This window comes from Chroicocephalus ridibundus, chromosome 15 (assembly GCF_963924245.1).
Source record: "Chroicocephalus ridibundus chromosome 15, bChrRid1.1, whole genome shotgun sequence".
NCBI classification, from domain to species: domain Eukaryota; kingdom Metazoa; phylum Chordata; class Aves; order Charadriiformes; family Laridae; genus Chroicocephalus; species Chroicocephalus ridibundus.
In genome coordinates, this window is record NC_086298.1 from 3936027 (window position 1) to 3962452 (window position 26426).

The 26426-nt window shown below is 44.0% G+C and overlaps 1 protein-coding gene across 1 annotated transcript in view; it reads left to right on the forward strand.

Annotated features, from left to right (window-relative positions):
- PAPPA (pappalysin 1) overlaps positions 1–26426 on the forward strand; it is a 183010-nt gene that overhangs the window by 23919 nt on the left and 132665 nt on the right. The window contains exon 2 of the mRNA XM_063353366.1: positions 1940–3008. Coding sequence (XP_063209436.1) covers positions 1940–3008 — 1069 coding nt within the window. The remainder of the gene's footprint in view (positions 1–1939; positions 3009–26426) is intronic.

Below are 26426 nucleotides of genomic sequence, written 5' to 3' on the forward strand. Positions count from 1 at the left end.
GCTCTCACCATGTTGGCATTTCTTGGCAGGCAAAAACTCTTACAAAATGTCTGACCAGCTCTAATGGTCTTATTACAATAAGTTGAGATTTTTATATCTTATTTTTTTATGACTTATTTGGAAGAGGGAATTCTCTTGCCAGCTGTCTTCTCATTCATTGCAGTATTATCCACCCACTATCGTTGGACAATACCTTCATTTGAGATTTATAAAAATACAGACATTTATGCACTCATGTATCTGAAAATGAATGCTTTGTAAAAGTATTTATTCCATAAAGAAAAATTAAAAAATGCTTAAAAAACAGACTCCAGAAGGTCATTGGTAGCTTTGGCTTTCATATCATGAATTTCACAGGTAAATATCCATCCCAGCAAATGTCATTTTTTTTAGAATATTTGTTTTTTCCTTCCCTGGTTCTCCTCCTCTCCTTTCTCGTGATCAGAAGTAGCAGTATAAACTAGAAGCTGGTCTCGAAAAGGTTTTGAACTGAGTGCGCCCTACAGATGAATAAACACATTACCTTCCGAACCCTGGGATCTCTCTTCCAAAGGAAACAGGAAAAGGGGGAGCTCAGAGTCCCTAGCAAAATACCAGCGTGCAGAAAAAAGGCCTGTTTAATTTTTTTTTAACTTTCCCATCAGAAGACTTTTTTTTTTCAGGGGGAGGAGAGGGGAAGGGTGTGAGGAGAGGGGGGAAGGTGGGTGCTGGGAGCGGGGAGGAAAAATACAGTGAATGCTCCTGTAACCTTTGCTCTGTTGATACTAGACAAGACTGCACTGTTAATGAGTGATTGTTAACAGATGGCTGTTGAGCAACTTAGTCAGAAGCAGAAGATGTTATTTGGTGGTAGTGCTGGGAAGGTTAGGGTGCAGGGGTGAGGTAAGGGGATATTTAGTCTTTTCATGAGGACTGAACTGCCAGAGATTTATGATTTTCGTTTAGGCTTTTGGAAGTGAAGGCTTGGGGGAAGGATTGTTTTCTGTGTGCTGATAGTAGAAAGGCCGTTTGGTGCTGAAGGCTCTAACGATTGTTTTTTCAGTTGAGGGGTGTCCCTGCAACCCTTGGCCTTTGAGAACTGAAAGATGGAAATGTATGTCTTTAACTTGCCAGACCTCATGTCCCACACTGAGTAGGAGTGGGCTCTTCCCACCACTTGGAGCTGTCTGAAGACCAGTTGAGAGATCTTTAGGTGTGGATCCACACTTTGTGAGAGAAATCCTTAGTGTATATTCCCTGTGGTGCACCAAATTGTTATGAAGGGTGTGTGTGAGGGGCAAGAATCTTTCTGAATGTGTGTGTCCATCCATGCATGTTTCTTGCCCTTGCCCGGTGTGGTATATACCTTGTTCAGCACATCCACCATACCAACATATGCCATTTCCTTACTGGTTTTTATTGGCTATGAATTCGAAGGTAGCCTGAACACATCCCTTTCACTCTCTGTAGGGTTTGGGTGCTTGATCCTACCAAGATAATTGCAGCTGCTCAGGGTTTCTCAAGCTGTGCAGTATGTAGATTTTATACTTATTTCTCCTCTGGACCTTATTAGATGCAGGGTTCAGGGGTATGAGTGAAGTCAACAAGGGCTGCTTTTCAAGATTGTTCTTTTTTTCAGCCAGTGATGTATGGCTTGAGTGAAGGTAGGAACCAAATGTACGGCACAATATTTTGCAAAAGGGTTTTGGTCTTTCGTTAGGATAAGGGGAATCCCATTTGTACACACCACTGGCATCTTGACCTTTAATAGCAAGTCTTAACATGACCTCCCACAATCATGCATTAGATGATTTAATGTCTTTCTTGTACACTAACTTTCTAACATATGTAGGTGAGTGTGTGTATATACATATAGAGAGATGTATTTATACAACTGAAAGACTAATTTCTTTATTCTGTCATCCTTATTTATTAATATTTCTTTTTTGGGGGCACATAGGACTGTATGACAAATGTTCTTACACCTCCCGTGACCGAGGATGGGTCCTGGGGATTAACACCGTCAGTGACCAGGGGAATAGAGACCCCCGCTATTTCTTCTCTCTGAAGACGGACCGTGCTCGCAAAGTAACCACCATTGCAGCACATCGCAGCTACCTCCCCAACCAGTGGGTGCATCTGGCTGCCACGTATGATGGGCATCTGATGAAACTCTATGTGAATGGTGCCCAGGTGGCCACAAGCGGAGAGCAAGTAGGCAGCATCTTCAGTCTTCTGACCTTGAAGTGCAAGGTGCTCATGGTTGGAGGAAATGCCCTGAACCAGAACTATCGGGGTTACATAGAGCACTTCAGCCTCTGGAGGACAGCCCGGTCTCAGAAGGAGATCTTGTTGGACATGGGCCAGGCAATTCACAGACAAGACATGCCTCTACCTCAGCTAGTTCTTCAAGACAGTTTACTGAATGTGAAAAACACCTGGTCTCCCATGAAGGATGGCAGCAATCCTCAGAGCAAGTTCAGCTATCATCATGGCTATTTGCTGGATACCAGCCTAGACCCTCCTCTCTGCGGACAGACAGTCTGCGACAACACGGATGTAATCGCCAGCTACAACAAGCTCCCTCGCTTCCGCCGCAACAAAATTGTTCGCTACCGTGTGGTAAATCTCTATGATGACAAGCACCAGAACCCCACTGTCAGCCGACAGCAGATTGAGTTCCAGCATCAGCATTTAAATGAGGCTTTCAGCCGCTACAACATCACCTGGGAGCTGGAGGTGCTGGAGGTGAAGAACTCTTCCCTTCGCCACCGACTCATCCTCGCCAACTGTGATATCAGCAAGATCGGGGACGAGAACTGTGATCCTGAGTGCAACCACACCTTGACTGGGTACGATGGGGGAGACTGCCGACACGTACGCCACACGCTCTTCAACAAGAAGAAACAGAACGGTGTGTGTGACATGGATTGTAATTATGAAAGATACAACTTCGATGGCGGGGAATGCTGTAACCCAGAGATAACAGAAGTCACCAAGACGTGCTTTGACCCATATTCTCCTTACAGGTAGGCAATTTCTTAAACAAACAAGCTTTTTATGGTCACATTAATGAATATTTGTCTAGGTATTGATCAGCCTGCTGGCTAGTGAACACTTGTGTTATTGACATTATGGACTTTGGAGTTTTTAATTAATTTATTCTTTTCTTAGTATTTAGCTCACATGACAGTTATCCAAATGCAATCTCAGTAATGGCCTCAGCAGCATCTTAACATTGAATTGGTGTTCCCCGTCTAGGCTAAAGAAAGTTAGTGCTAAAGACTGAAGCGGCCAGCATTGTGAGAGCCAATAGTTGTTGGTTTTAGTTGTTAGTTGTTAGCAGTATTTTCTAGCATTGCACAGTTTATTTTAAGCACAGACTCTTAGGAGTAGGGATTGGATGTCATAGAAAGCTCATATGTGTTTGGAGAGGGAAAAGCCCCTCAGGCATGGAACAGAACATAAATAGTCTTAGGTAGACTTTAATTCTGTAAGACTTCTTTGAAGGTAGGGAGGTTATTCTATATTCTTAATGCTATGAGTACAGCTTTCTGTAAGCACTGCTGTGGAGGGGTAGCTGAGTCTTGGTTCTGAGGAGGGAGGTGGGTACCAGGTTCCTGGCAGTGCTGTTACACACACTGGGTGGGAAACCGAACTCTTCCGCACCCCTTTTTGTATATCTGAGAATGGGGGTAATGCCACTCTGTTGCAAATGGCAGGTCAACTTTTCGTGGGTGGATGTGAGTTTATCAAATCCCGAGATCCTCAGCTAAAGGCTTCCTTGTGTTGTAGTTTGAAGAGGGACGTCCCCGAATAACTTGCATCAGTTGAGTACCACATACCTACAATTACTCCAAAGTGCTTTTGGTCATCTTCAGATAACAGTTAGTATGTTTAAGTAAAAAAGTGTTCCCTGTGAATGAGTTAGAAATGGAAACACATGGAAGATGAAGGTTAAAGCTGAAATTCTGTTGTCTGTATCCATGTTACAGGTTTTTTAGGGCAATTCATGGAGTCATGGGGGAAAACCTCTAGGTGGTCAGAATGCCCTCTGTTTTAAACATTAATGTTCAGGTTAAGAAGGGAAGCGTGAGCTTCTCTGGAGTCCCTTCCACTATAGCAATTCAGGCTATATTTGTAACTTCCTTAGCAGAGAGAAGTTTTTAAACAACATTATCAGCTCTACTGGAGCTTTAAATACACATAATTAAGCTGCAAAGAAAGGCTTCGTTTCCAGTTTTGTGGATTTTTTTTAAACTCCAGTGAGGTTGTTTTTTTAAAAATCCTTATAGCTCAGCTTGAATTCAGTCAGTTACCCAGTGAACAAAGCTCAAGTGAGGAAATACTTTAAATACTAACGATTGAACATTTCGAAAGGAAAAAGACCAATCTTTTAATACTGTTCAGCTGAAGAGGAACACAAGTAAGCAAGTATCGTCAAAGGCATAATGCAAATTGGATTGTTTTAACACCATAGTTCTGAGAGCTCGAGGTGTTAGTTATAACAGCTACGACAATTTTTAGAAAAATACATTATTTTTAATCTGATAGTACCCTTTTATCACTTTTTCTGTGACCAGCATAATACCCATACAAAATGAAACAAGAAAAGCCTTGTAAATTTGGGTTGACAGATTTAAGACTGTGCCTTAATGTTATTCTGACATAGAGATGTTTCTATTTCAAATGAAGTCTTTTTGCTGCACAGATTGTACTTGCACAAGCCCAAGCAAAAAAATTCAGTTCCAAAATCTGAAGTTACCTTAACACAGCGTAATCGCATTTCGTATGCAGTTGTATGTTCCTTTTGGAGTCAACCACCTTGCTGAACTTGTCTGGAGGATTTGCATTCATGGCATTGAGCTCACAGATCTTCTACGTGTTCGTTTTGGCTTGAGAAGCACCTCCTCTTGACTGACACACTCAAGTCAGTGCGGGAGGCCTGAACGTCCTCTTCAACAGTGTAGACCCCCAAGAAAATCCATAGATCCTCCAAAGATTATTTTACAACCATTAGATTTCATTTATTTGTCTTTGCACAGAAATTTTAACGCAGCATTGATCATTGGCAGTGAAACTAAGAAGTGCAGTATAAGACATTCCATCACTCTGGAGCCTTTATTTGGTGTCTGACGTGCTTAGGCTGAGCTCATACCCACCACTATGGTGGTTGTTTGCACTCAGTATGGCAGCATTCAGCAGTTCGGCCTGGGGCCCGGTCAATGAGGTTAGTAAGGCTGAGCACTGCTTTGAGTATTTAGGCTAACAAATACAGGTTTAGGTCAGTGGCTTTGGCAGCAAAGCCTTCATTGACTGAAAGGGTGAAGATTCAAACCCTATGTTTGGCTTTGGTATTGCCCTCAGCACCATCCCCTGAGAGAGATTTCCATGCCAATTAGTGACTCAGTCAAAATCCGTGACTCAGTTGGCACCATCTGGGCCCATTTTGCATCACCAGCCCCTCTTGTCATCACTTTCATTGGCAAAGAGTCCTCAGTCCCCTCTAGTGCAGGCCTTGCACCACATCAATGAAGACATCTCCACATCCACTGAGAGCTCGCATCTAATTCCAGGTATTTCCTCTGCCAAAGTTCAGTCTAACAATAGCAGAAGAAAGGGAAAAGAGCCCTCAGTCTTGTGAGGCATCAAATAAAAGGGGGGAAAAAAGATGAAACGATACCAGTAAAAAGTTTCCTGAGCTTTGTACTGTAAAAACTCTTCACAGCCTTCCTTGGTACTGGGGGGGCCCTCAGACGCTGCTGGGTTTTGTTCCTCCTACATCCTTAGTGTCAGCAGTTGTAGCCAGCTGTTCACCATGTCAGAGTTTATTCCTGAAATACTTTTGTCCTTTGGAACCAACCAAAAAGTGCTAATGCTTGATTAATGCTGTTATAAACAGGAAACCTCTTCAGTACCTCTTCATCCCCAAAAGAAGATGTATCCGTTTCCAGTCACTTTCCTTCTTCTGACTGTCTCATCCCAGTCCATCAAGCCTCCATCCTGAGAGAAAGTTGCTGTGAGTCTTGTTACAAATAACTCTGTGGACGCTTCTTGACTAAATGCAACCACAGATGTGGTATTACCAGAACAATTTCAAGACACCTCCGATCTACATTGTACGTTTCTTGTCGTCCTTTTGCACCTTGGACAAAGTAACCTTGCTCGGTTACTTTGATGGTGTCCTTCAATCACTGTTGTGCAACTATGGTGACTTTAGAGCCGATCCCAGCAGCAGAGCCTGGTTTGGTTTTGTCTCCAACCTCTCTTTCTGGCACACCTCTCCAAAAATATTTTCCTCCAAAGGCCTGAGATTCTGTGCCATAGTCGGGTAGCGGGGATGTGGGTGCATAAAGATGTTGGTGGCATCCATAAAGAAGTTTGTGAGGGGGACAGTTCAGAGGGACAGCACTGATGGATGGGGACTCTGCTCTCAGAGCTGCGTAGCAGAAAAGCTGTAAACATTGTGGTACCAACTACATCATCTCTTTTTTACTAGCCTACGGGAAAAAACAAAGGACTGGTTATCGTTAGCCACACAGCAGGCTTTATCCAATAATATCTGCCTCACTTCTTTTTATTAATTTCATGAGAGTGGGACAGAATGTATTTTTGCAAATCTTTTGCAAATTTTGCACAAGATGTGCAAATATTGTTCAGCTTTTCTGTATTTCTGCAATTCTGGGAAATTAGAACATGCTAAGATCATACAGTCTGGCCCAATAAAAAGGAAGGAGCAAGGATAAACACGCTGGCCAGAATGACACATTCCTTGTGTTATTTGGGATATTGCTGGTTACAAAATAGGGAAGACTTTGAGCTCATGACACCTACCATGGCTCCTTTTCAAAAAACTTGAAACAAACAGCAAGGGATCATAGGGAATCATGCTCTGTAAGTGCCATTTGATGTGGCAAAGTCTTGCACCATACTATGGTTAACTGAGCCATTCCTTCTATGTAATGTTGGGCTTGCACATCGGGCTTCACCACAGGATCGCACGGGCAGATAAGAAAGCATTCCCCTTGATGCCTTCTTAGGAAAATGCTGATGAAATTCCTGAAACAGTAAAAGCTACTGGAGTGTCTTCAGACTCCCTCGATTCATACAGTCTACTAAATACTTGCTGGAAATCCCCTCAGAATAGCTGACCCTGGGGACAGGCTTTCTCAACATCCACATGCGTGCCCTGAAGGCTCCCGCAACCCTTCCGCTCTGCCTAAACAAGAGGCAGGGATGAGCTCTACACGCTCCAGAGTCTGTGTCCAGCACCTGCCGGCAGACGCGGGGTGACACCGAACCAAAGAGCTGGAGACCAGCGCCCTGCTGATCCCACCATTTTCTCTGGCCTTTTCCAACACTTGCGTTGTGCAGTTCAGCGAAGCTTAGCGTTGTGTCACATCCGCTTGCTCGAGAACAAGGGCACCAGCACATTCCAGTCATACGTAAATTAGATTGTGAATACATGTTTGAACAATTTGTAGAAATTTCCGTGGTGGTTTTGAACAGCAATGGGTATGGCAGAGCCTTTTATGAAGAGCTCACCACACTGTGCCATGTGGATGGCGGCAGCAGCATTAAAAGCAGGAGGTGGCTGGCTAATCTGCAGCCTAGGTGAACCTTGGACACGTAACCGAGCTGTGGCTGCACTTCAGGACTCCTCCGTGGAGCTTCTGATCCAATCAGCCTCTTAACTCCTTTTCCTTCTCTTCCACTGGAAATCTTTTCATGACACTTGTTTGCAAAATATGGTCCAGTTGCTCCAGAGGAGGGAGGCATACTTAATGCCCTTTTCTAGGAGCTAGAAGAGTTGTAAGAAATACTCCTTGATTTCCAATAAAGGATTAATTTCCACCTAATCCTAAACACTAAAAAGAACAGAAGAAATTCATCAAAGCTCTTAAATTCAGGAAGCTTGAGAAGTTAATCCCCTGCCTCGAAGAGACCATTGTGCAGCTCTTGACATCAAGGATTCCTGCATTCACACAGGTATCAGACAGACAGACGTATAGCAAATACCTGAGTTTTTGTCAAGGGATTCGGTGTTAAATGTTCAGTTCTTTAATTACCAGCCCCAGGGCTGTTTAGAAGGTGCAGAGGTAACACTCTCAAGGACAGAGTTGCTGTATCTTGGTGGTTGTCACCCAAAAGCCAAGTCCCAACAGGAAATTCTCTGTTCTCTCTGTTTATTCTGTCCTCTATTCCAGATGTCAGGGATGTTAATCAGCTGGGAGGAGTTGCATCTGTTCCCATGCTAGTAACTGACATTTATAAGTCTAGTATTGAATTCTGCTATAGACAGGACTTCAGTACTAAAGAAGCTATTTCTACGTATACAACTGCATGCCCTACGAACAGTAGGAGTTTGCTCAATTTAGGTTGACCCACAGTCATCTTTTCCAACAGTTTTTTTTTCAAGAAACATTTTTTCCTCAAGACTCACAGGGGTCATGGTTTCTTTCATGGACGTTATCCATTATGTAAAAAGATCGCTGTCTGGTCAAACTGCAGGATGCTTGGAATGAAGACAGCCTATAAAATCTATGGAGTAAACTATCAGAGATCATTAAGAATCCTTATGGGAGACAATGGATTAAAGTAGTATTATACTCTCCATTGCTAATGCAGACCCATTTGGCTCTGGAACCCCACACGGAAAATTTGCAAGCTCAGAGCCTGCAGATTTGGCAAGGACTGAATTTGGCCCTCGCTGTGCTGCAGCGCTGTGTCCTCCAGGCCCGGCTGCCCCCGACGCTCTCCAGCAGCCCCTGACCAACCTCTGTTTAGGCAAAAAGGTGGAGCTCATCCTCTCCCATGAAAAGCAGCAGTGTATATAAGCTGTTTTATTCTCTTTGCTGATCAAGTCAAATTATACTGTCTTACACACATGGTTTGATCATGTCCAACATGCCTCTTTCAAGTGCTGTGGGGCTTTGCGTTGATCAGCCTGTTTTTCTCCCATATCCATTCGTGTCCAACCTCTCTCAGTCCTGGCTGTGAGCTGCCCCTTGAGTTTTTCATTAGCGGCAGCTGAAGCCTTCTGTAAATTCCGGAGGTTGCACCCTTCACAAAGAGAAAGACACAAAGCACAGGCTATTTCTGTGGCAATTTTAACCGGGTGCAATACTTACATCTGCAGTTCCCATTCTATCTTTCAGACTTCTTTTCTGATAGAAACTTAAGTCCAGTTCTTGCAAGCAATAGCTGCCCTTTGGGGAAATACAGAGCAGCCACCTCCACCATGCTCCATTTACAGCATCCATGAGCTCAGTGCATTTGACTTTGTCTCTCACGTGGATTGCTGGATTTGGGCAAACAGTTCTTCAGTTGAGGTGTGGTGTTTTTTTTTTTCCTAACGATCCCTTCACTTCTGCTGCCAATGGAAATGTACAGCAATCTTTCAGCAGAGACGATGCTGACTTGTGCGATGTCCTGGGGGAGTTTGCTCTGTGCAGCCACACTTCAAACCCTCGGCATTACTGGTGCCTTCACGTAGTGGGTTCACAGGGTTCAGGAGAAGGGGGGAGAAGGATAAGGTGAATTTTCTTTATATAGTCTCAGCTGAAAATGTCGATGTGAGCAGAAGCACGAAGACTGGCCTAGCAGCTCTGCCTTTGCCCGATATCTGTGAACTTAATGCTGGGGGGAAAGCCAACCCAAAAGTGTGATTACTCAGAAAATAGCAGTTTCTATAAGTAGTTTATATTTTGGGTTAGAAAAATACCTTTACGCCATGGAGGACTTGCCTGGAGCCTCAATAGGTGTGATGGAAAGACTGGGAAAAGAGGTGCGATTTCTGAGCAGAACAAATAGATAACAGTGTGCCAGTGCTATGATTTTCGGAGCAATGATGTTGTCAATGTAGCTGGGAGAGCTGACGCTTACAAGTAAGGCAGGTTTCAGCAGCAGGGGGGAATGTCTTTTCTTAAGCCAATTAATAGTGTTAGGAAAAAAAGATAAGAATAACACAAAGAAGGGTTTATGAGCTTGAAAACTTGTCCTTTTTATCCCCCTCCCCCAAATTAATCAGTTGATCCGGTAGGAAAAAATATTAAGATTTCTCCCAAGAAATCATGGCTTGTGTTTTTTTTTTGTAGTCTTTCTTTTTTTAGTTTGTCAGCCTGTTGGGGGATTTCAGCGGTATGAGGAGTGTATGTCAGGGGATTTGCGTATGTATGTATGTTTAAATTTGATAGCTGGAACAGAGTAAGGAGGGGATTAACTAAATGGAAAGGTGATGGAAAAGAGGAAGGTCTTGGAAAAGATTGAAGGAGAAAGGATGCAGAGGCAAATCTGTAGGCAACAGCCCGAAGCACAGTCTGTGTCTATTGGCCCTTGTTTGAACTTCTTTGGCACCAGTTCCTGATGTTTTAAGTCCCTGTCTGCCTCCTCCCCATTCTGTCTTCCTTCTTTCCCCAAGGCAGGTCGTCCCTTCAGTGTAGGCTATCTCCTCTGCCCAGTTTGGGGCTGGGGGAAACCCAAGAAGTGGGTGTCTTGGGTTATCTTCTCTTAACTGCAGCAAGAAGAATTAATTGTCCCGCAAACACCCCAGGATCAGGACAGTGTGGAGCTGTCCCGTCACTTCTGCAGCTGTCCACCACTAAGACAGGCTTGTTCAGCGTGATTGGCGAGGCCGATTTCAAAGTACGTGTGATGTCTTCTCCATTAGCTGTATGTCAAGACACCCACTGAAATAGTCATATAGTCCTAAAACTTTCTGTGTGCATATGTGAGAAGGATGAAGGGTGTGGGTGATCAGAGGGGCTACAGAGAGTTGCTGGTAATAATTTCCCTCGAGCTATCAGGAAATGCAATGATGCAGAGCCTCACAACAGATCTTTGAGGATTACTGAGATACTCTGGAACCACTTCAATATTTGTAACACATGTTCATAAAAGCTGCATTGTAAAAAAGTGTGATGCTGATAGCCAAAGTCGTTTTTCATCCATTAGGGCCAGATTCATTGAGGAGTAGGATGGATATATCCCCACCCCACAGCCTGGGAGAGTGTTTAGACCAGGAATACAAACTGCTACTGTCAAAAGCAATTCTGTGTTTCCTTGATTGTAGCCCTGGCTGAAGCGGAGTTACAGGACCCACTGTTGTGGTTTAACCCCAGCCGGCAACTAGGACCACGCAGCCGCTCCCCACCCAGTGGGATGGGGAGAAGAATTGGAAAGAATAAGGAAAACCCGTGGATTGAGATAAAGACAGTTTAATAGGTAGAGCAAAAGCCGCGCATTAGGAGAACGTGCTCTGCTGGGGTCAATGAAATCCTGTCCTTCAATTTTGTTCTGAATAGATTTGCAGTTTTGGAGTTTCTCTGGGTAACTCGGCTGAAACTACCTAGTTTGCACATAATTTCAGCACTCCAAATTAGCATAAATTTGCAAGAAAGTGTTTTCAGGTTCATTAATAATGGATGGGGGGCTACACAATCAGAGCGCGTGTTCTTAGCGTCCAAAAGGATCAGGGTGAGCTGCACTGAAGGAACTTCTTGGAGTACTTAAATGTTTGGGGTATGAAACTCTAATAAACCTCCAAAAAGCCAGGAAATTTGGAGCGAAGGCTGAAACTCCATACCTTGTGCACCCTACTGGGTCTTTGTATTTCAGAACACGTTATGTTTGTTCACTGAAATATCTCCAGTATGGAACTCTTTAGGGTGGAGTTTCACCTTTAACTCTAAATTTCCTGGCATGTGTGAGTTTGAAGTACACACTTAACTTTTCCCCAGTGCTGTTTTTCATTTTTAATTTCCTTTTTCTTTTAAAGGAGGGACCTTGCTAGAGGGACCCCTGCTAAAAAGGGACCCCACTGAAACGAAGATTAGTGTTTTTTGGCCTAATTTGATCTTTCTGAAATTCTTCAGGAGAACTAGGTTCAGCAAATTTTTTTCTGCTGTCGTTTTAAAGACTCCTGCGGCCAACCCACCCCAGTGAAAAAGATCGATAAAATCCGCACCCTGCAGCCCAATTATTTTCGAAGGTACCCAGATGTTTGAGTCGTATATAACAAACCTTGGAAACATCGAACATCTCCTGTAAATTCTAGTTAAAGATCTGGTCGTGGCCATTGATATGTGTGAGCTCTTTGTTGTGAAGTGTATTATTTCCATTAATTCAATAATCGCAGAAGCAGCCCATGTTTGCCGTTGACACTTGTTGGGTTACATCAGTGACGGTAAAATAGTGGAAACAGCAGTGGTTTGGAATCACAGCAACGGCAATTACCTGCAATGCTTTTAAAAATAATTTTGGCCCTAGACGTTGAAAAGATGTGTCATCACTGATTTGTGTGAGGGCAGCTTCAGCGGGGTTGAATTACAAGGCTTTGGAGAATAAAATTCTTTCTACTGCCTCAAAATGCATCTTTTGAGTTCTACTGCCAGTAGATAATATGGAATAAATTTGCTTCCCATGCTATATCCTTGTTGCGTCAATAAATCGAGGACTTCAGTGAGAAGCTGTGGTAGCCGGTTTCCCCAACACAAGACTGTTGGTTTTTCAAATCATTCCCATCAGCTTTGCAAGGAGAATTTATCTTAGTGAAATGTCCCTAGGGAAATCTGGAAAGTGCTGAAGTGATGTGGCATTGGCTTTGTAAGTGCCTGCAGCCTCAGCCCAGGTGTGCTGGAAGTGCTGAGAGCCCCAGCTTGGTTTCCAGAGGACCGGAGGCTCCTGTACCCTTTCCCTGCTGACCCTTGCGATGGCTGTGGCATTGTACACTTTGCCGAAGTCCCCAAAACTCAGCAATTCTTGAGGATTTTCAAGAACTTTAGTTCATGCAAATGAAAAAGTGAAATCCAGGGAGGATTCCTGCTGCCTGGAGCCAGGTACTTTGTTACCGACCAGCCCTTCTGCGATGGGACTGGTACCCTGCAGCTCTGAGAGCGTGAGGAGCTCCCTGTATCCTCTGCTAAGCTGAAGATTTCTCATTCTGACACATAAAAGCACTTTATCACTTTACTGGGAGACAATATGCCTCTCCTTTCACCCTTTCCAGTATGGCCCCATCCACATCCTTGTGTTGTATTTCCAGCCCTGACTTTGTAATACAGATCACAGCTGGTTGGTTTGAATTTCCCCTGAGTTACCCAGGATGCTGCTGAAAGCACAGGAAGAGCAGAAATGCTTTAATCAGTTAAATCAATCAAACAAAAAAAAAAAAGTAGACTAGACCTTAAAATTTACCCTGCGACCTTTGATACTCGCTGCGATGACGTCTTTGTCCTATTTCTTTAAGTGCAAGGTTTTATTGGGACTTGGCAGAAGGGTTGAGCGAGGAAGACACGGGAGGGGGGTTTGCTGAGTTAAAAAAGGAAAAAGAAAATGTCAGTGAGAAAATGGAAATACCCTGATGTTTCTCCAGCCTAGTGCTGGAGTCGGCCTCGCTCTCTGTTGCAGGGAAGGGGCTCCTTTTCCATTAGCTTGACTATGGCCTTATTTAATCGCTTTGCTCTGACACGGAGCCAAGAAAGGGCTTTGCTGTGTGATGCCGGGTCCTGCGTGCGCTCAGGCATCCACAGCTGTTCCCTAGCAAGGGCTGGCTTTTGACTACTGAGGTATTTTTTTATAGCCACAGAGGGCAACTATTAATAGATGAGATTTACCAAAACACAGAGCTACGCAGCGTGGTGTGGAGGGGAAGAGGGAAACCTGTGTGATTTATGCCAGGAAAATTCCATGTCGAAATCATACTGAAAGAGACAGTAAAAATGAATATGCCAAAAAGGGGATTTAATCTGTTAGTCGGGCCATGGCAGCAGTTCTCCTCCATTAAGAAGTTACCCCATCGCATGAAGGATGTTAGTGAATTATTTCTTCATCATTAAACAGCACAAATTATACAAAGGATAAAGATAAGACACATAGACAGAAAATACCAGCTTTTCTGAGATGTGATTAGACTGTGAAAGAAATACCAAAAGGAAGCGGAGGCATTCCTGACCCCAAAGACATTTCGGTTTGATCAGACGTGGGATTAGGGGTAAAATGTGAAGAATTCCACATTGTGTGGTAGGAACGAGCTGATCAGGAGTTTGCCTCCTTGTTTATTGATTCATTTCTTATTTCCATGCTATGATATAATGAGACTTGTGCCCTTGACAGACTCAAATTCTATTCATATATCAAAGAAGACAGGTTAAGGGAGCATTGAGCAGAAAGGAGTGAGGGTGTCGATTTAAGTTTGTTTTGCAGTCAGAGCTCAGACATTGGTTAAATAACATAAAATAGAGATTATATCAATTAATAGACCCATCACTGTAATCATCTACATGTTTTTTGTGCACCTTTCAAAGGCACAAAAAGGAATTATATTCCCAAGACAAGACCCACTGACTATCAGTAGCGTGTGGGTATCAAAATCCTCTTTGCGCTTTGAAAAGCTTTGTCTTAAGTTGTTTTGTGTTTCCTTGATTCATTAATTTGTTTTGTTTAATTAAAAATGAGACAGGGAGAGATTAACTGGTGAAAAATTCTAAGTAAATAAAGAAGTATGATATACTCATGTAGAGAACATGGGGAGACCTCAAAAAGGCCAGAGCTTCATTTGCTTCACGTGAGCATCACAGAGTATGGAAATGTTTCCTAACTGTCTGAACTGCTTAGGTTTGCAAAACTGGGTGAGAACAATTACAAAACAGCATTTTTCTGTGATCTCCTGATTTCCACGAGCTTGATGATGCTCTATTCCCGTCTTCAATCCCAGCAAGCGCAAATGGAGACAAATATAGGCATGCCTGAGAAATATGGAGAATTACATAAACTTATATTATTCAAAATACCTGAATATGTTTGGGCTTGGCATTTCTGGTTAAGGGGTTTTGTTTTGCCTTCACCTTTGGCTCGCTTTCTGTTAAGGACTAATTCTGCGAGTTGCTGATTCCTCCCGAAACGTGTAGTCTCAGTGTTACTGCACTAAGTGCTGAGGATAAGCTCTGGCTATTTGTAGTCGCTGCTCAGTTAGTTCCTTAGGGGAACAGTCGCGCCATCTGCTCGCAGCGGGTATAGGCACACAGCACAGGCGTGATTTAGAGAAATAAATCTTAAAGTCTTTACAATTGTTGGAGGAAAGGTAGGTCCTTCCACTAGGATCCAGAGCACCTAGGTTAGAGGCTGAAAATAGCTGAAAAATATCAATGCCGTGCACGGTTTACATCAGGCTTCCCCATCATACTGCATTCCGTAACAGTCATTCAATCTTTTCTATTTTTACATATATAATGTTGTTCCAAACGTATGTTATGCTTTCTGTCTGGACTAAGTTACATATCCCAAGCTCTTTGAAGTCCGTAGAAAGATTGAACTCCCAAAGACTTTGGTCTTTGGCTTGGATCTCTACATCCAGAGCGCGAGTGAGGTCGAGAGCCTTCCTGAGACGAAGGGCCGTAGCTCAGAGGAAAGCTCCTACAGAACAGCACGGCACTACAGTAAGTAGAAGAAATGTTTTGGGTAAGGATTGATGGCAACAGTTCACAGCATTATGAAAATTACTTCCCTTTTGCCTCCAGCCTTTTTACCACTGCTGTGTCCGTGCCAAAAACCAGAACTCACTCACTAATTCTTCCAGAATTGATCGGTCATGATAAACTTCCAAACACAGAGTAAAATGCTTCCGTCAGACACATCAGAGTGTTTCTCCCAGTTTGCCTGGAGAAATGCGTGCTGTTTGATTCCCCCCCTGCACCCAGCTGGATTCAGAAAAGGGCTCGGAGTTCCTGGCTTCCTCCTCATACTCGCAGAATTCCTTTAATAGTTTTACTTCTGGGGATAGATGTATTCATGTGTGTTTCCTTCAAAATGTCTTATTTTGTCTTAGAAATGCAGGCTCAGACCTTTAGCTATCCTCATCTTGATCAGACACAAAGTTCTCTTTTTATCCAGCTGGGAACGATACCTGAAGCATTTCCAGTTTTTGATCTAGAAAACCATCAGGAGGAGATAGTCCAAAAGGTGGTTCCAGGGGACCTTCTCTTCCCCCGCAGCTGAACACGGCAGGGTGTCAGGTTTTGCAAAGTTCTTGAGATGTACTTGAACCGGCAGCAAAGTTCTGGAAGCGAGGGAGTTCATAGCATCCCCCCTCTGTCTTTCACAGGGAGCTGTGAGGCATTTCACGCTAACATACGCTTTATGAATGCGGGTTTGTATAATTCAGGGTCTGTGTGTGAGAAACAGTGGACAAAAAGGACAAACCTGCAATTTTTGCTGGATCCTTTGCAAAGGTAGTTTTGTAGTCATCAGGATCTTAAGTCCTGTAGTGGTTGTTAGTGACGTGTCACCAATGAATTACTGCAGCAAACTAGAGCAAAAGTTGACGTGTGGTTGAGATACACAAGAGGGTGAAAGAGGGTGCAGATGTCACGGGGACGTTGGACTGCATGGCCTGCCTACAGCGGTCCTACTCGTGGCAAAAGTTGGTCGAGAAATTTGCCATAAAGGAAAATTAGAGTTTTCCCCCTTTTGCATTCCTGTTTGACAATGGAGAACAGATCTTTGCCTCCTCGTAGCCCTTTGCTAGAGGTCTGTGTTTGATTCAAGTGGATCCACAGGCTTGTGGTGCCAAAACAGGCAATTTCTGCACTCATGTCTGAAGGCCAAATGTATGGGTATGATTTCCTATAGTTTACTGTTACATGCTGGACCAGTATCGTACGTTTCATAAGCTGCCAGTCCAATTTTGTAGGGTTTTGGGAAATGTGTCCTCCAGGGAATGCTTACAATCAGCCTTATGTTTTGGACTGATAGTGCCTGTTTTCTGGTACACATGTTAGCAGATCCATATGTGAGGCAACCCAAACGTCCTGCCATCCGACTAATAACCTGGGCATTTGATGTGTCCGCTGCTCACTGTTTACTTAAGTAGAGAACCTTTTCTGCTTGATAAATCCTTCAGTTCAAGCAAGGTCCACTCTCAGAAGCACACACGTACAATGGTATTTGCCTTACCTTGTATCTACGCAGACGTTGCAGGTCTTGCCTAGGTTTAAAAACCGGCAAGTCTGAAAGTTCTTGAGTGTTTGGAAAAGGCACGTTTACATCTTTCCTCCTGCTGCTTGTTTCTGGCTCAACAGAGAGAAATGAGGGGCAGGATTTTGATGTCAGGGAGTTAATTATGTTAGCAGTATCTGTTGCAGCCTTTGCTGCCACGTTTTGTCTCCCAATAGTAGCTGCTTGGCAAAGTCATGATCTGCAAAGTCCTCTCTCCTGCTCTTTTCCGTTCCTTTTCCGTTCCTTTTCCTTTCCCTTTCCCCCTCTCCTCTCCTCTCCTCTCCTCTCCTCTCCTCTCCTCTCCTCTCCTCTCCTCTCCTCTCCTCTCCTCTCCTCTCCTCTCCTCTCCTCTCCTCTCCTCTCCTCTCCTCTCCTCTCCTCTCCTCTCCTCTCCTCTCCTCTCCTCTCCTCTCCTCTCCTCTCCTCTCCTCTCCTCTCCTCTCCTCTCCTCTCCTCTCCTCTCCTCTCCCTAGTGAACAGGAATAGAAATTAAAAAAAAATATATATATAAAAATGTTGGATTTAGAAGACACACTATCAACAATATTTTCCTTCTGCAACTCTGAACTGTTTTCATTGCAGGTGTGTTGGTGTTTCTGCCAGATCACCTGGCAATTTACTGTGGATTCTGGGAACTTCAAAGTTAAATGTTCTTATGTGAAATTTCTGTTTCAGTGACTGACGTTTGCTGTTTCCTTGTAATCTCTTCACTGCTGGGAGAGAACAAGAGTAACCAGCTTTCATAGATCTCGTAATATTTAGTGGTTCTTTGTTGGTTTGTTTTTTTTTTTCCTTAAAAAAATGTGTTCAAGGCTTCACTGTTGAAGATAAAGGCTTACTGGTATGACCCATCAATACCCCCTGAAAAGAAAACAGAAAACAAAAAGAGCTAAATATTAGTCCTTTGTTGTAACAGGGAGAAAAAAAAATCATATGAACATTGAAAATGTGAGGCTTTTTGTGCCAGGCACAAGCTTTTCTTGGTTTCCCTGAACAGAAGTCTCCATCACCAGATTATGTTCTTTGTGATCTCACTTTGGTGTCTCCTACCCTTTCCTGCATAAGATGAAATAAGAGGAAATTTCAACCAGTCTCATTTGAATCAGGTTTTCGTCTCTTTCTCAGAAAAGAGGAAAATTGGGATTATCTTAACCATAGGCCATTGATGATCTGCCCACTGCAGCAGGACCAACTTTATGCACAACCCTGCCAGGAGGTTAAGAAATGAGATTTGGAAGTCCATGAGTTGTAAAAACAAAAACAGAAAAGAAGCGGCATCTCCAAAGCAAAAGTGATGTTTTGCAAGATGCATATTTGGACTGGTTATTTTGGCCCATCAACTCCAGAAATATCTGTAATAAACATGCTACGTCCTTTGTGGTTATATATGATTTTATTTTGTTTTTTGCTGACATTGGCCTGATTCCAAGTCTCTCTTCATTCCAATAGCAATGTATATCTCAGTTCGTAGCACGGGGTTTATGTGCAGGGAGGATTAGTGTCAAAAAGTGAGATGAAAGGAGTGAAGAATTCGGTCGTGTTCATTTTTTCATCCTGCATTTTTAACTGTGTGTTAATTAGGGAAGATGCTTAAGGACCAGCCCCTTAAAGTTCCAGCTGCATACCCCGGCAGGGACGGTGCCACGTGTCACCCTTCTGCAGGAGTCGTGACTAATTGCAATCTAACTGCGAGCACCCCAAGGTGCCTCCTACCCTGACCTGTGTTGGGCTTCCTAAAATTCCCAAATATTCCCATGGTAGGTGACGCACCAGAGCCCACCGGGGAAGGGTCCTGACTGCAAGGACAGATGGCACACATAGATGGAGCCCAGGACGGAGCAGTGTCCCCGCAGTAGGGTACCCCCGTGCCTCCCCTGGGCTCTAAAGAGGGGACACAAAGCATTTCCCAGTGCTCCAGAAGTGCTAAAGCCTGCGTCACCCCAGCCGTGACTCCCAAGGTGCCAGCGAGGCACTTGTTTGGGCAGGCTGCAAATGTGACCTCAAGCCTGATCCCACAGCCGCTGGGATGGAGATGGGAAAGACAAGGCTGGAGTTGAGTATTAGTAGTGGAAATTGTTAGACAACTTTAATACAGAGAGTTGCTACGAGCTACTCCTATAACTAAAGAAAATTCTGTGTCAAAGCTTCAAGTTTCCTCATGATTTCTACCTTCCAGTCTGATTGAGAGAGGCTCTACCCAACTCTTGACCTGATTCAAGGGAGTGATGACAGGCTGCATTCCTGGTCCCTGGTGCTTTTCATGAAAAAATCAAGTTTGTTCTGGTGACTGAAACCAAAACGTCCTTTGCTTGAACTGTTGTGCGGTGTGCTATGCACGTATCTGTTGGTTGTTCTTGGAAGCTTTGGGATGAGAGGTGGTATGTAAATGCCAAATAATATTATAACGGTGTCTGCACACTCATTGAAAGCAGAGCCCTGGTTCCATAAGAAAATCTGTTTATGAAGTAAATGTGCTACATTGTCTTCAGAAACGGTGAAGCCGAGGGATTCAGGAAGGACCAGCTTATTGTGGGGAGCTCTGACTTCCCATCTGCTGAGCACCGAACCTTTAGGACTTTTTTGGCAATTATAAAATATGAGTAAAAGATTGTAAAATAAGAGTGAAGGCTTGTAAAATATGATTAGTGGCTACCAGCAGAAAACTTAAAGGATTAGTAACACAAGCCACCACTTATTTAAAAGAAAAATGATCCATATTATCACAGAACATAGGCTCAAGAGATTGAGTTTCTAATTCTAGCTGTCACCCTGAATGATTTTGGCACTTTGAGCAAATTATTACATTTCTCTACCTCAGTTTTCCATTTCGGAAGACAAGGAAAATTATTCTGTTTGCCTATTTCATGGCTGCTTCAGTCATGGTAAAATTTCTTGAGGGGAGGCCCAGCGCGAGGGTTCTTGTCCCGCTTTAGTATCACTTAAGCCCTCGGACAAGGTTTGGAGCGGTGCAGAGGGCTTGTGTCAGGGCTTTGACCAGAGTGGAATTTCTCTCTTCATGTTTAGGAAGCATTTTGAGGCCCAGAGGGGAAGCACTGTGGAAGTGCCAAGCAGTATAACTGATGGTTAAAATAGCCTCAAATATATATACCTTTCTATACTGATTTAAATTCTGGAGTATACGTGGATGAGGTTTGCTGCAGCCAAAAGAGGTTTTCATAAAACGGCAAAGGAAATCTTTTTTAACAGAACGGGTTCCTGAAAATATCCTTACACCACTTCTTTCTTTATCGTTTGACTTTTCTCCTTGTTACAATGGTTCAGCCTGTAGAGTCTGGAAAAACATCAGGGTAACCAGGGCAGAGGGAATATCAGATGGAGATGAGGGATGGATAAGAGACAAATTACAGTACATTTCTCATGGGTCATTTGGCTCTAGTCTTGAAAAGGAGAGAGAAAAAAATCCCAAAGTAGTAAAAGAAAGAAAAAGAGACAATCAAAACAAATAAACCTGCCAGTGTTGCTGATTTCAAAGGTCTGTGAAATGTGCATATATGCTTCATAATGTTTACTGTTTTACAAAGATGCGTCTTGAAATGCTTGAAATGTTCCATACTCCCTGTCTCAGCAGTTAATTGTACAGTAAGATCACAGTTCTCTTTGCCAAGGCTTTCCCTTTGTTTTCTTTTTTCTTCCTGCAAGTTGGCCAGCCGGCGTATCTTTTCCTAGCTCTGTGTAGCTGGTTAGCTTAATTATTTTTTATGGTCGTGCGAGGAAATGGGGTTTTTCAGTTCTTGCTGCATGAGCAAACTCAAACGTTGCTCCGCTCTTGGACGTAGACCTTGCAAAGGAAGAAGGCTCAGTGATCGCACATTTATGGTCTGTAGCACTGCAACCCTTTATAAACCTACAAAAATGTTGTATAAAGGTGGCGTCTCTGGTATAAGAAATGGGCAGTAAAGCTTGGGAGGATAAAGAGAAGAGAGGGAACAAATAATTTTGTGTACATTAACAGCCACCCTGAATTTTTGCCCAGAGCTCAGACAGAACATGTTTGACATTTGCATCATCTTTTTCCCCATTCTTTTTCCCTGAGCCTCTGTTCTTTCTTATCCTGGCCAGAACCAGCAGCAAAAGTGCCGGAAAAAAAAATAATCTGTTTTCACTGTATTTCTGAATCTCAGCCCAGGTTTGTGAAGGATTTGGCAAGGATTTACAAACCTTTGAGAGAATCCGTGCGGAGATCTGAGGAAACCCGCCTCCCTCCTTAAAAAAGCAAGTTGCATTGGCCAGAAATTGGGCAAAAAATTGGTCGTTTCAGCTGAGGTTTCCTTTGAGATTTTGGATTTGAACCTGAAGCTGCACTTTGAGAATCAAATTTTGCTCTGACTAACTCTAGATTTACACTGGAGCAAATACATCACAGTCAGAGCTGATACTTGTGAGCAGCCCAGTGAGAGCAGAAGCTGGCTCAAAGTGAAGCTCACATGAACCAAAGCAGAAGAGGACCAGAGTGAGATCTGGAATAGTCAAAATGTCCGGTTCATTCCAACCTGTTGCTGTGGTTGAGCCTATTAAGTAGATACTGCATTTACAACATCCAGGAGTTATCTGTAAGCAATTGCATGAAATAAATCTGTATCATTTAGAGGTCTTCTATGAGAAAGTCAGATAGGGCTGAGCAGGGGCGCGCCGTTAGGGTTCTATAGATTACAATACTGATTTTTAGAGCTTAGAAGCAAATAATTTCCTTTATGTACAGGATGGTTTTTTTCCTTGCAGTCCTATAGATTTATAGTGCAAAATGGTGCAGTAGAAATGTGCTGATTTCTAGGACTGTCCTGCTGGAAAGCCAGCATTTCAAAGCAAATGGAATGAAACCAATGACTTGGCAATTGTAAAAATTCCCTACTTGAGATCGAGGAGCTGCTTTCAGTCTCTGTTGCAGGATAAAAAAAACCCAGACCCAAAGGATTCCCATATTTTGCACAGTAAAACCCTTTTTTCTTTCTCTAATTGTTTTTTAATATTTTTTTTTATAGGGTGAGCGAAGCCTGAGTCACTGGCATAATGGCAGAATTAATTCAGTTTGGAAAAGAGGGCACCCTAGGACCAAGGAACACCCAAACTTTTGTTGCCATGTGCGCTTTTCTTTTGTAATGTGTGTTGTTTAGGGTTGGTCTTAACGGTAGGATCTGCCACTGATGTAAAAAACCCTCGTCCAGCTTTAACCAGCTGACCTGAATGAATGCATCAGCAGTGTCACCAACAGTGGTAGAGAGTTCAGCACGGGCTACCAAACCTACCCGAGAAGCTGGGTTTATATTTGATCAGTTATCCTAAGTGGCTTTTCTTGGATCCTTATCATTATTATTTTTTTTCGCCAAAACATTCCTCCTTTCTAGTAACGGGAGATCAGATTTGGGGGCTGTAGAGGACATTTTACTGCAGCGGATAAACCAAAATTCTTTAAAAGCTGCCAAGCCTACATGTGCTGACAGTGCTTGCAATTTATGCTTGTGGACATGACCTAGTGACTGCCTGGTTTGGATGCGGTCGGAATTACAGTTACACATTTGGATTTCAGTGTGAACACAGGCAGTGATCTGGATCTAAATTGGGACCTGAAGCCTTTCACTTGTAATATTCTGGCTCCGCTCTATTTCAGGCTCCGTCCCAATCACTGAAAGATTTATACCTTTATCAATAAATTATCATGACTTTTACTACACTTACACCAGTGTCTTAAATTAACACTAAAGTAAATGTAGATGAGGCACGCTTCCTGCTTCACATGATTTATAGCAATCTGTCTGAAATGAGGAGCAAAATTAAATTTGCCAGCAAAAGCAGATCTTTAACATCAGGCCAGACAAAAATTTTTATTGGGAGTCCACCGCTGCAGAGGGTTTGTGGGTTGGCTTTTTTTGTTGAGGTTTTTGATAGACCTGCAGCACTTTAGGCAAAAGAGGAGAAAAAAATGTTAGAAATGTTTGTAAGTCTGAAATCTCTGCTGTGTACTTTATGTCAGGTTGGAGGTGATAGACGGGATGAATGTAGCGGTTACACGGCACTGATAAGCTCTCGGCTTGAGGACTGTGTCCTCTTTTGATGACCTGCCTTTGAGAAGGATGTGGAGAGTGCAGATGAAAGCATCAGAAATGACCAGAGGTCTTAAAAAACAGAACCAGTGGGGAGAGGCTGAAGAAATAAGGTGGGTTTAGCCTAAAAATGAGGTGGTTTACAGGAGATATAATCAGCTTTCAAATAATAGGTTTGGTAAAGCAGAAGGGAATCCTCTAATCTCCGTCTATGGGGAATGGCACAAATAGTCATGCACATCTGTTGCAGCAAAAAAGATTCAACTAGGCCTTCAGGAAACTTCTTGACCATAAAGGTATTGAAACATGGGGTGCAGGTTGCTGGGGCAGTGGCAGAGTCCTTGTCACGTGTGGTCTTGAGTATGGGCTAGATAAAACTTTGCTTGGTGAGACATACAGAGATGTCCCTGCTTTGGGGTGGGGGGCTGGCAGCGATGTCTCTGGACATCCTTTCCAGCCTGTGACTCTATGACAGAAGGCAAAAGGCAGCTTATATACACTGGCATCAACACTGCGTCTCCAAAAGGAGGGTTCCATGTCTAACCACCCAAGACTGAGAAATCACAGGGGGAAAAGCTAAATTACAATTGTGCGCCTCTGCCAAATGGTCCCATTTCAAGGTCAGCTTTCAGTGCTGTTGAAGCCACGGCTCTTCCCATTATCTTCAGGAAGAACATCATTTGGCTCAAAACCATCCTTGCTGATCACTGCCGATATTGAAAATCTCTAGGTGGACACTGCGCCCTAAAACCTTGGGTCCCCCATGTTGCTTGCACAAACGGGACAAACAGTTGGTGGGTGCCTGCCCACATCCTGGTTGCTGTGGTCTTTGCTGTTCTAGTGGGTTAGTGTCAATCCTGGGGCCAAGGCCAGAGCTGGAGGGACTGAGGGAGCACCACTGAGGCTTATGGGACACACCGTGTTGTGAGCCACACCTGGATCTGTCACAGGCTGCCGGCGAGTGTTGCGAGGGCTGTCCATTAAAGCTTTCTCTTCGTCTGCTAAACTGTGTACCATGGTTTAAGTGGGGCTGAACCCAGCACCAGATGAAAGCAGAAACACGGAGTCTTGGGAAGGAGTGATGTGGTGGATCCCTGTGTTTCCAGCAGATTTACTCTGCTGTATGCTGAACCCGCTGGGTAAAGGGTAGGACACTGCACGTCGAGAGGTAAAATGGAGACTTCGAGGCTGACTTCCCAATTCAGAAGATGCTGGCCTTTTTGTTTTGGGTTTTGTTTTTTAATGATGAAACACAGTGCCTTTTATTCCTAACAAACTCGTCAGGCAGTTGGAGACCATACTCCCTAGTGAGCAGATAGCAAAGTTCCTACTCTGCGTTTGGGTGGGGTCTTGCAAATAATCCCTTAAGTACCCTGTTTGTTTTCTTGCTGTAAAGTGACACTTGTCTTTGAAGGAAAAAAACAAAACAAAGTCAAATCGAGAATAACTCAGAGCAAACAGTAGAAAACATTTCCTAACAATAAGGGCTGGAAGGCTCCGTGTTCCTTGCAAAAACAACCACGAGTGCAAGAGGCTGCACATTAGGGAAACAGGGGAAAGCCACTCTGCGACCTGGGGGAAAACGGGGGAGGAAGAGTTTCCAACCCAGTTACAAAACTGCTCAACTCTAGTCACCAAGGCCAGATTCAATATGATTAGACCCGATAATAACCGAGTTTAAAAGCCGTTGTCAAATGTGTTTGTAGCGAAGCGGCAGAGATTTGTGGCTGGGTTTGGCTTTGGGGATGAGGGTGGGCAAAAGGGAGCTCCTCGCGGTGGCCCCGGCAAGCTGGGGGCTTTACCTCGCCACCCAGGGACGGGTCCCGCTGTGGCAAAGCCACAGCCCAAATGGACAGGAGACGAGTTTGCGAGATGTGACAGGCACGGGGACAATGGCTCCTCGCGTGAGTGATGGGGCAGGCAGGGCGGTTGCGAGACACTGTGGGGGGAGCTACGGGCTCCATTAGATTGAAACTGGAGCAGCGTACGGGATGCGTATTGCTGACTGCGGTCTGGGGCTTACTGGGTAAGGGCGAGCTGCTGTACGGTACAGTGTCAGAGGGCTGTTTATGCTGCAGTGGAGGAAAAAAACAAACCGAAGCAGTGCATTGGACAAATAAGTCGATGAAAAGATCTGGGTGGGAATGTGCACATTGCCTGATGTGATTTGGTGTCCCAAATGGCCTTAAACAGCCCATAGAATTTCTATGTCTAAAACAGATTCCAGCAAAGGAGACCTTTTATGATGCACTAATAGACTCATTAGGTTTCTTGAGCAAGGCACGCTCACAGCATCGTATGTTTTTTCCATTACAGGAATTACACATGTTTTGTTGTGCGTTGGGTTTTGTTTTGTTTTCCACGCAGACTTGCCCTGACAGTTCCCCCCATTCAGGTTTATGTTGGAGGTACCATCTCGAGCCAATGAATTTTATGAAATATGTTGCTGGCACTCACGGAGAGATGCATAAAGGAAATATTCTAATGACAGTTGGAAAGGTTTTGATCCCTTTCCAAGACTGCACTCATGTCTTTGAAATGCGAGTTTGGCAGTGCTGGAAAGGCTGGGCTCTTTGGCTCTTTTTGGCACGAGCCCATGTGACAGACATTATGTCCTCTATCAGGGGACCCACATAACCTTGAGAAGTGTAAGCAATGCTCACAGATTGCATTGGGTCAGATAGTCTGGGCTGATAACAAAGCAGCCGCGGCAGCAGGGGGGAGTCAGCCTCGTCCAACGCAATAACTGAAAACTATTTTGACCTGGTAACTGTTGGGTCTGCTGCCTGCGGCTACGTAGTTGGACATGAACTGCAAAAGTAGTTAATTTATGCCTCCTTGAGTGTAGGAATGTGGTGATGATGGATAGGGATGGGAGGTTATTAGAAACATGGGGAGGAAGGAGAGGATGGAATTCCAGCTTGTGTTTTTATCTCTTACACACACACACGCGCGCTGGTTCCTTTGCGTACAGACTCTTGGCTGTCTGGCGTGTGTGCACAGTCCCAGCCCTCGCTTACACGCTCACACCTCTGTTCACGCACGCACATGCCGGCACACGCTCACACGCTCACAGGGATTTGCCTGAGCCGAACGCTGGAGCGTGGTGGTGTGTTGGGGGTTGCTGACTGCTTTGGTGAAGGACTTCGCATTTACTTCCCCCCCTGCATGGGCTGTTTACACCTACTCCTGCTCAGACCCTTTGCTAAAAATCCTCTTAGCATTCTGTCCTTACACCGTTTGAATACGTTCTGCTCATTTGCAGGTTTCTGTTGGCTGGCAGAGTGGTCAGAGAAACACTATAAAACCAAGTCCGATTGACTTAGTACGGTGGATTTACGTAAGACATGAGTTCAGCCTTGGTGATGCACTGACATCACTGGCCAATTTGTTAAA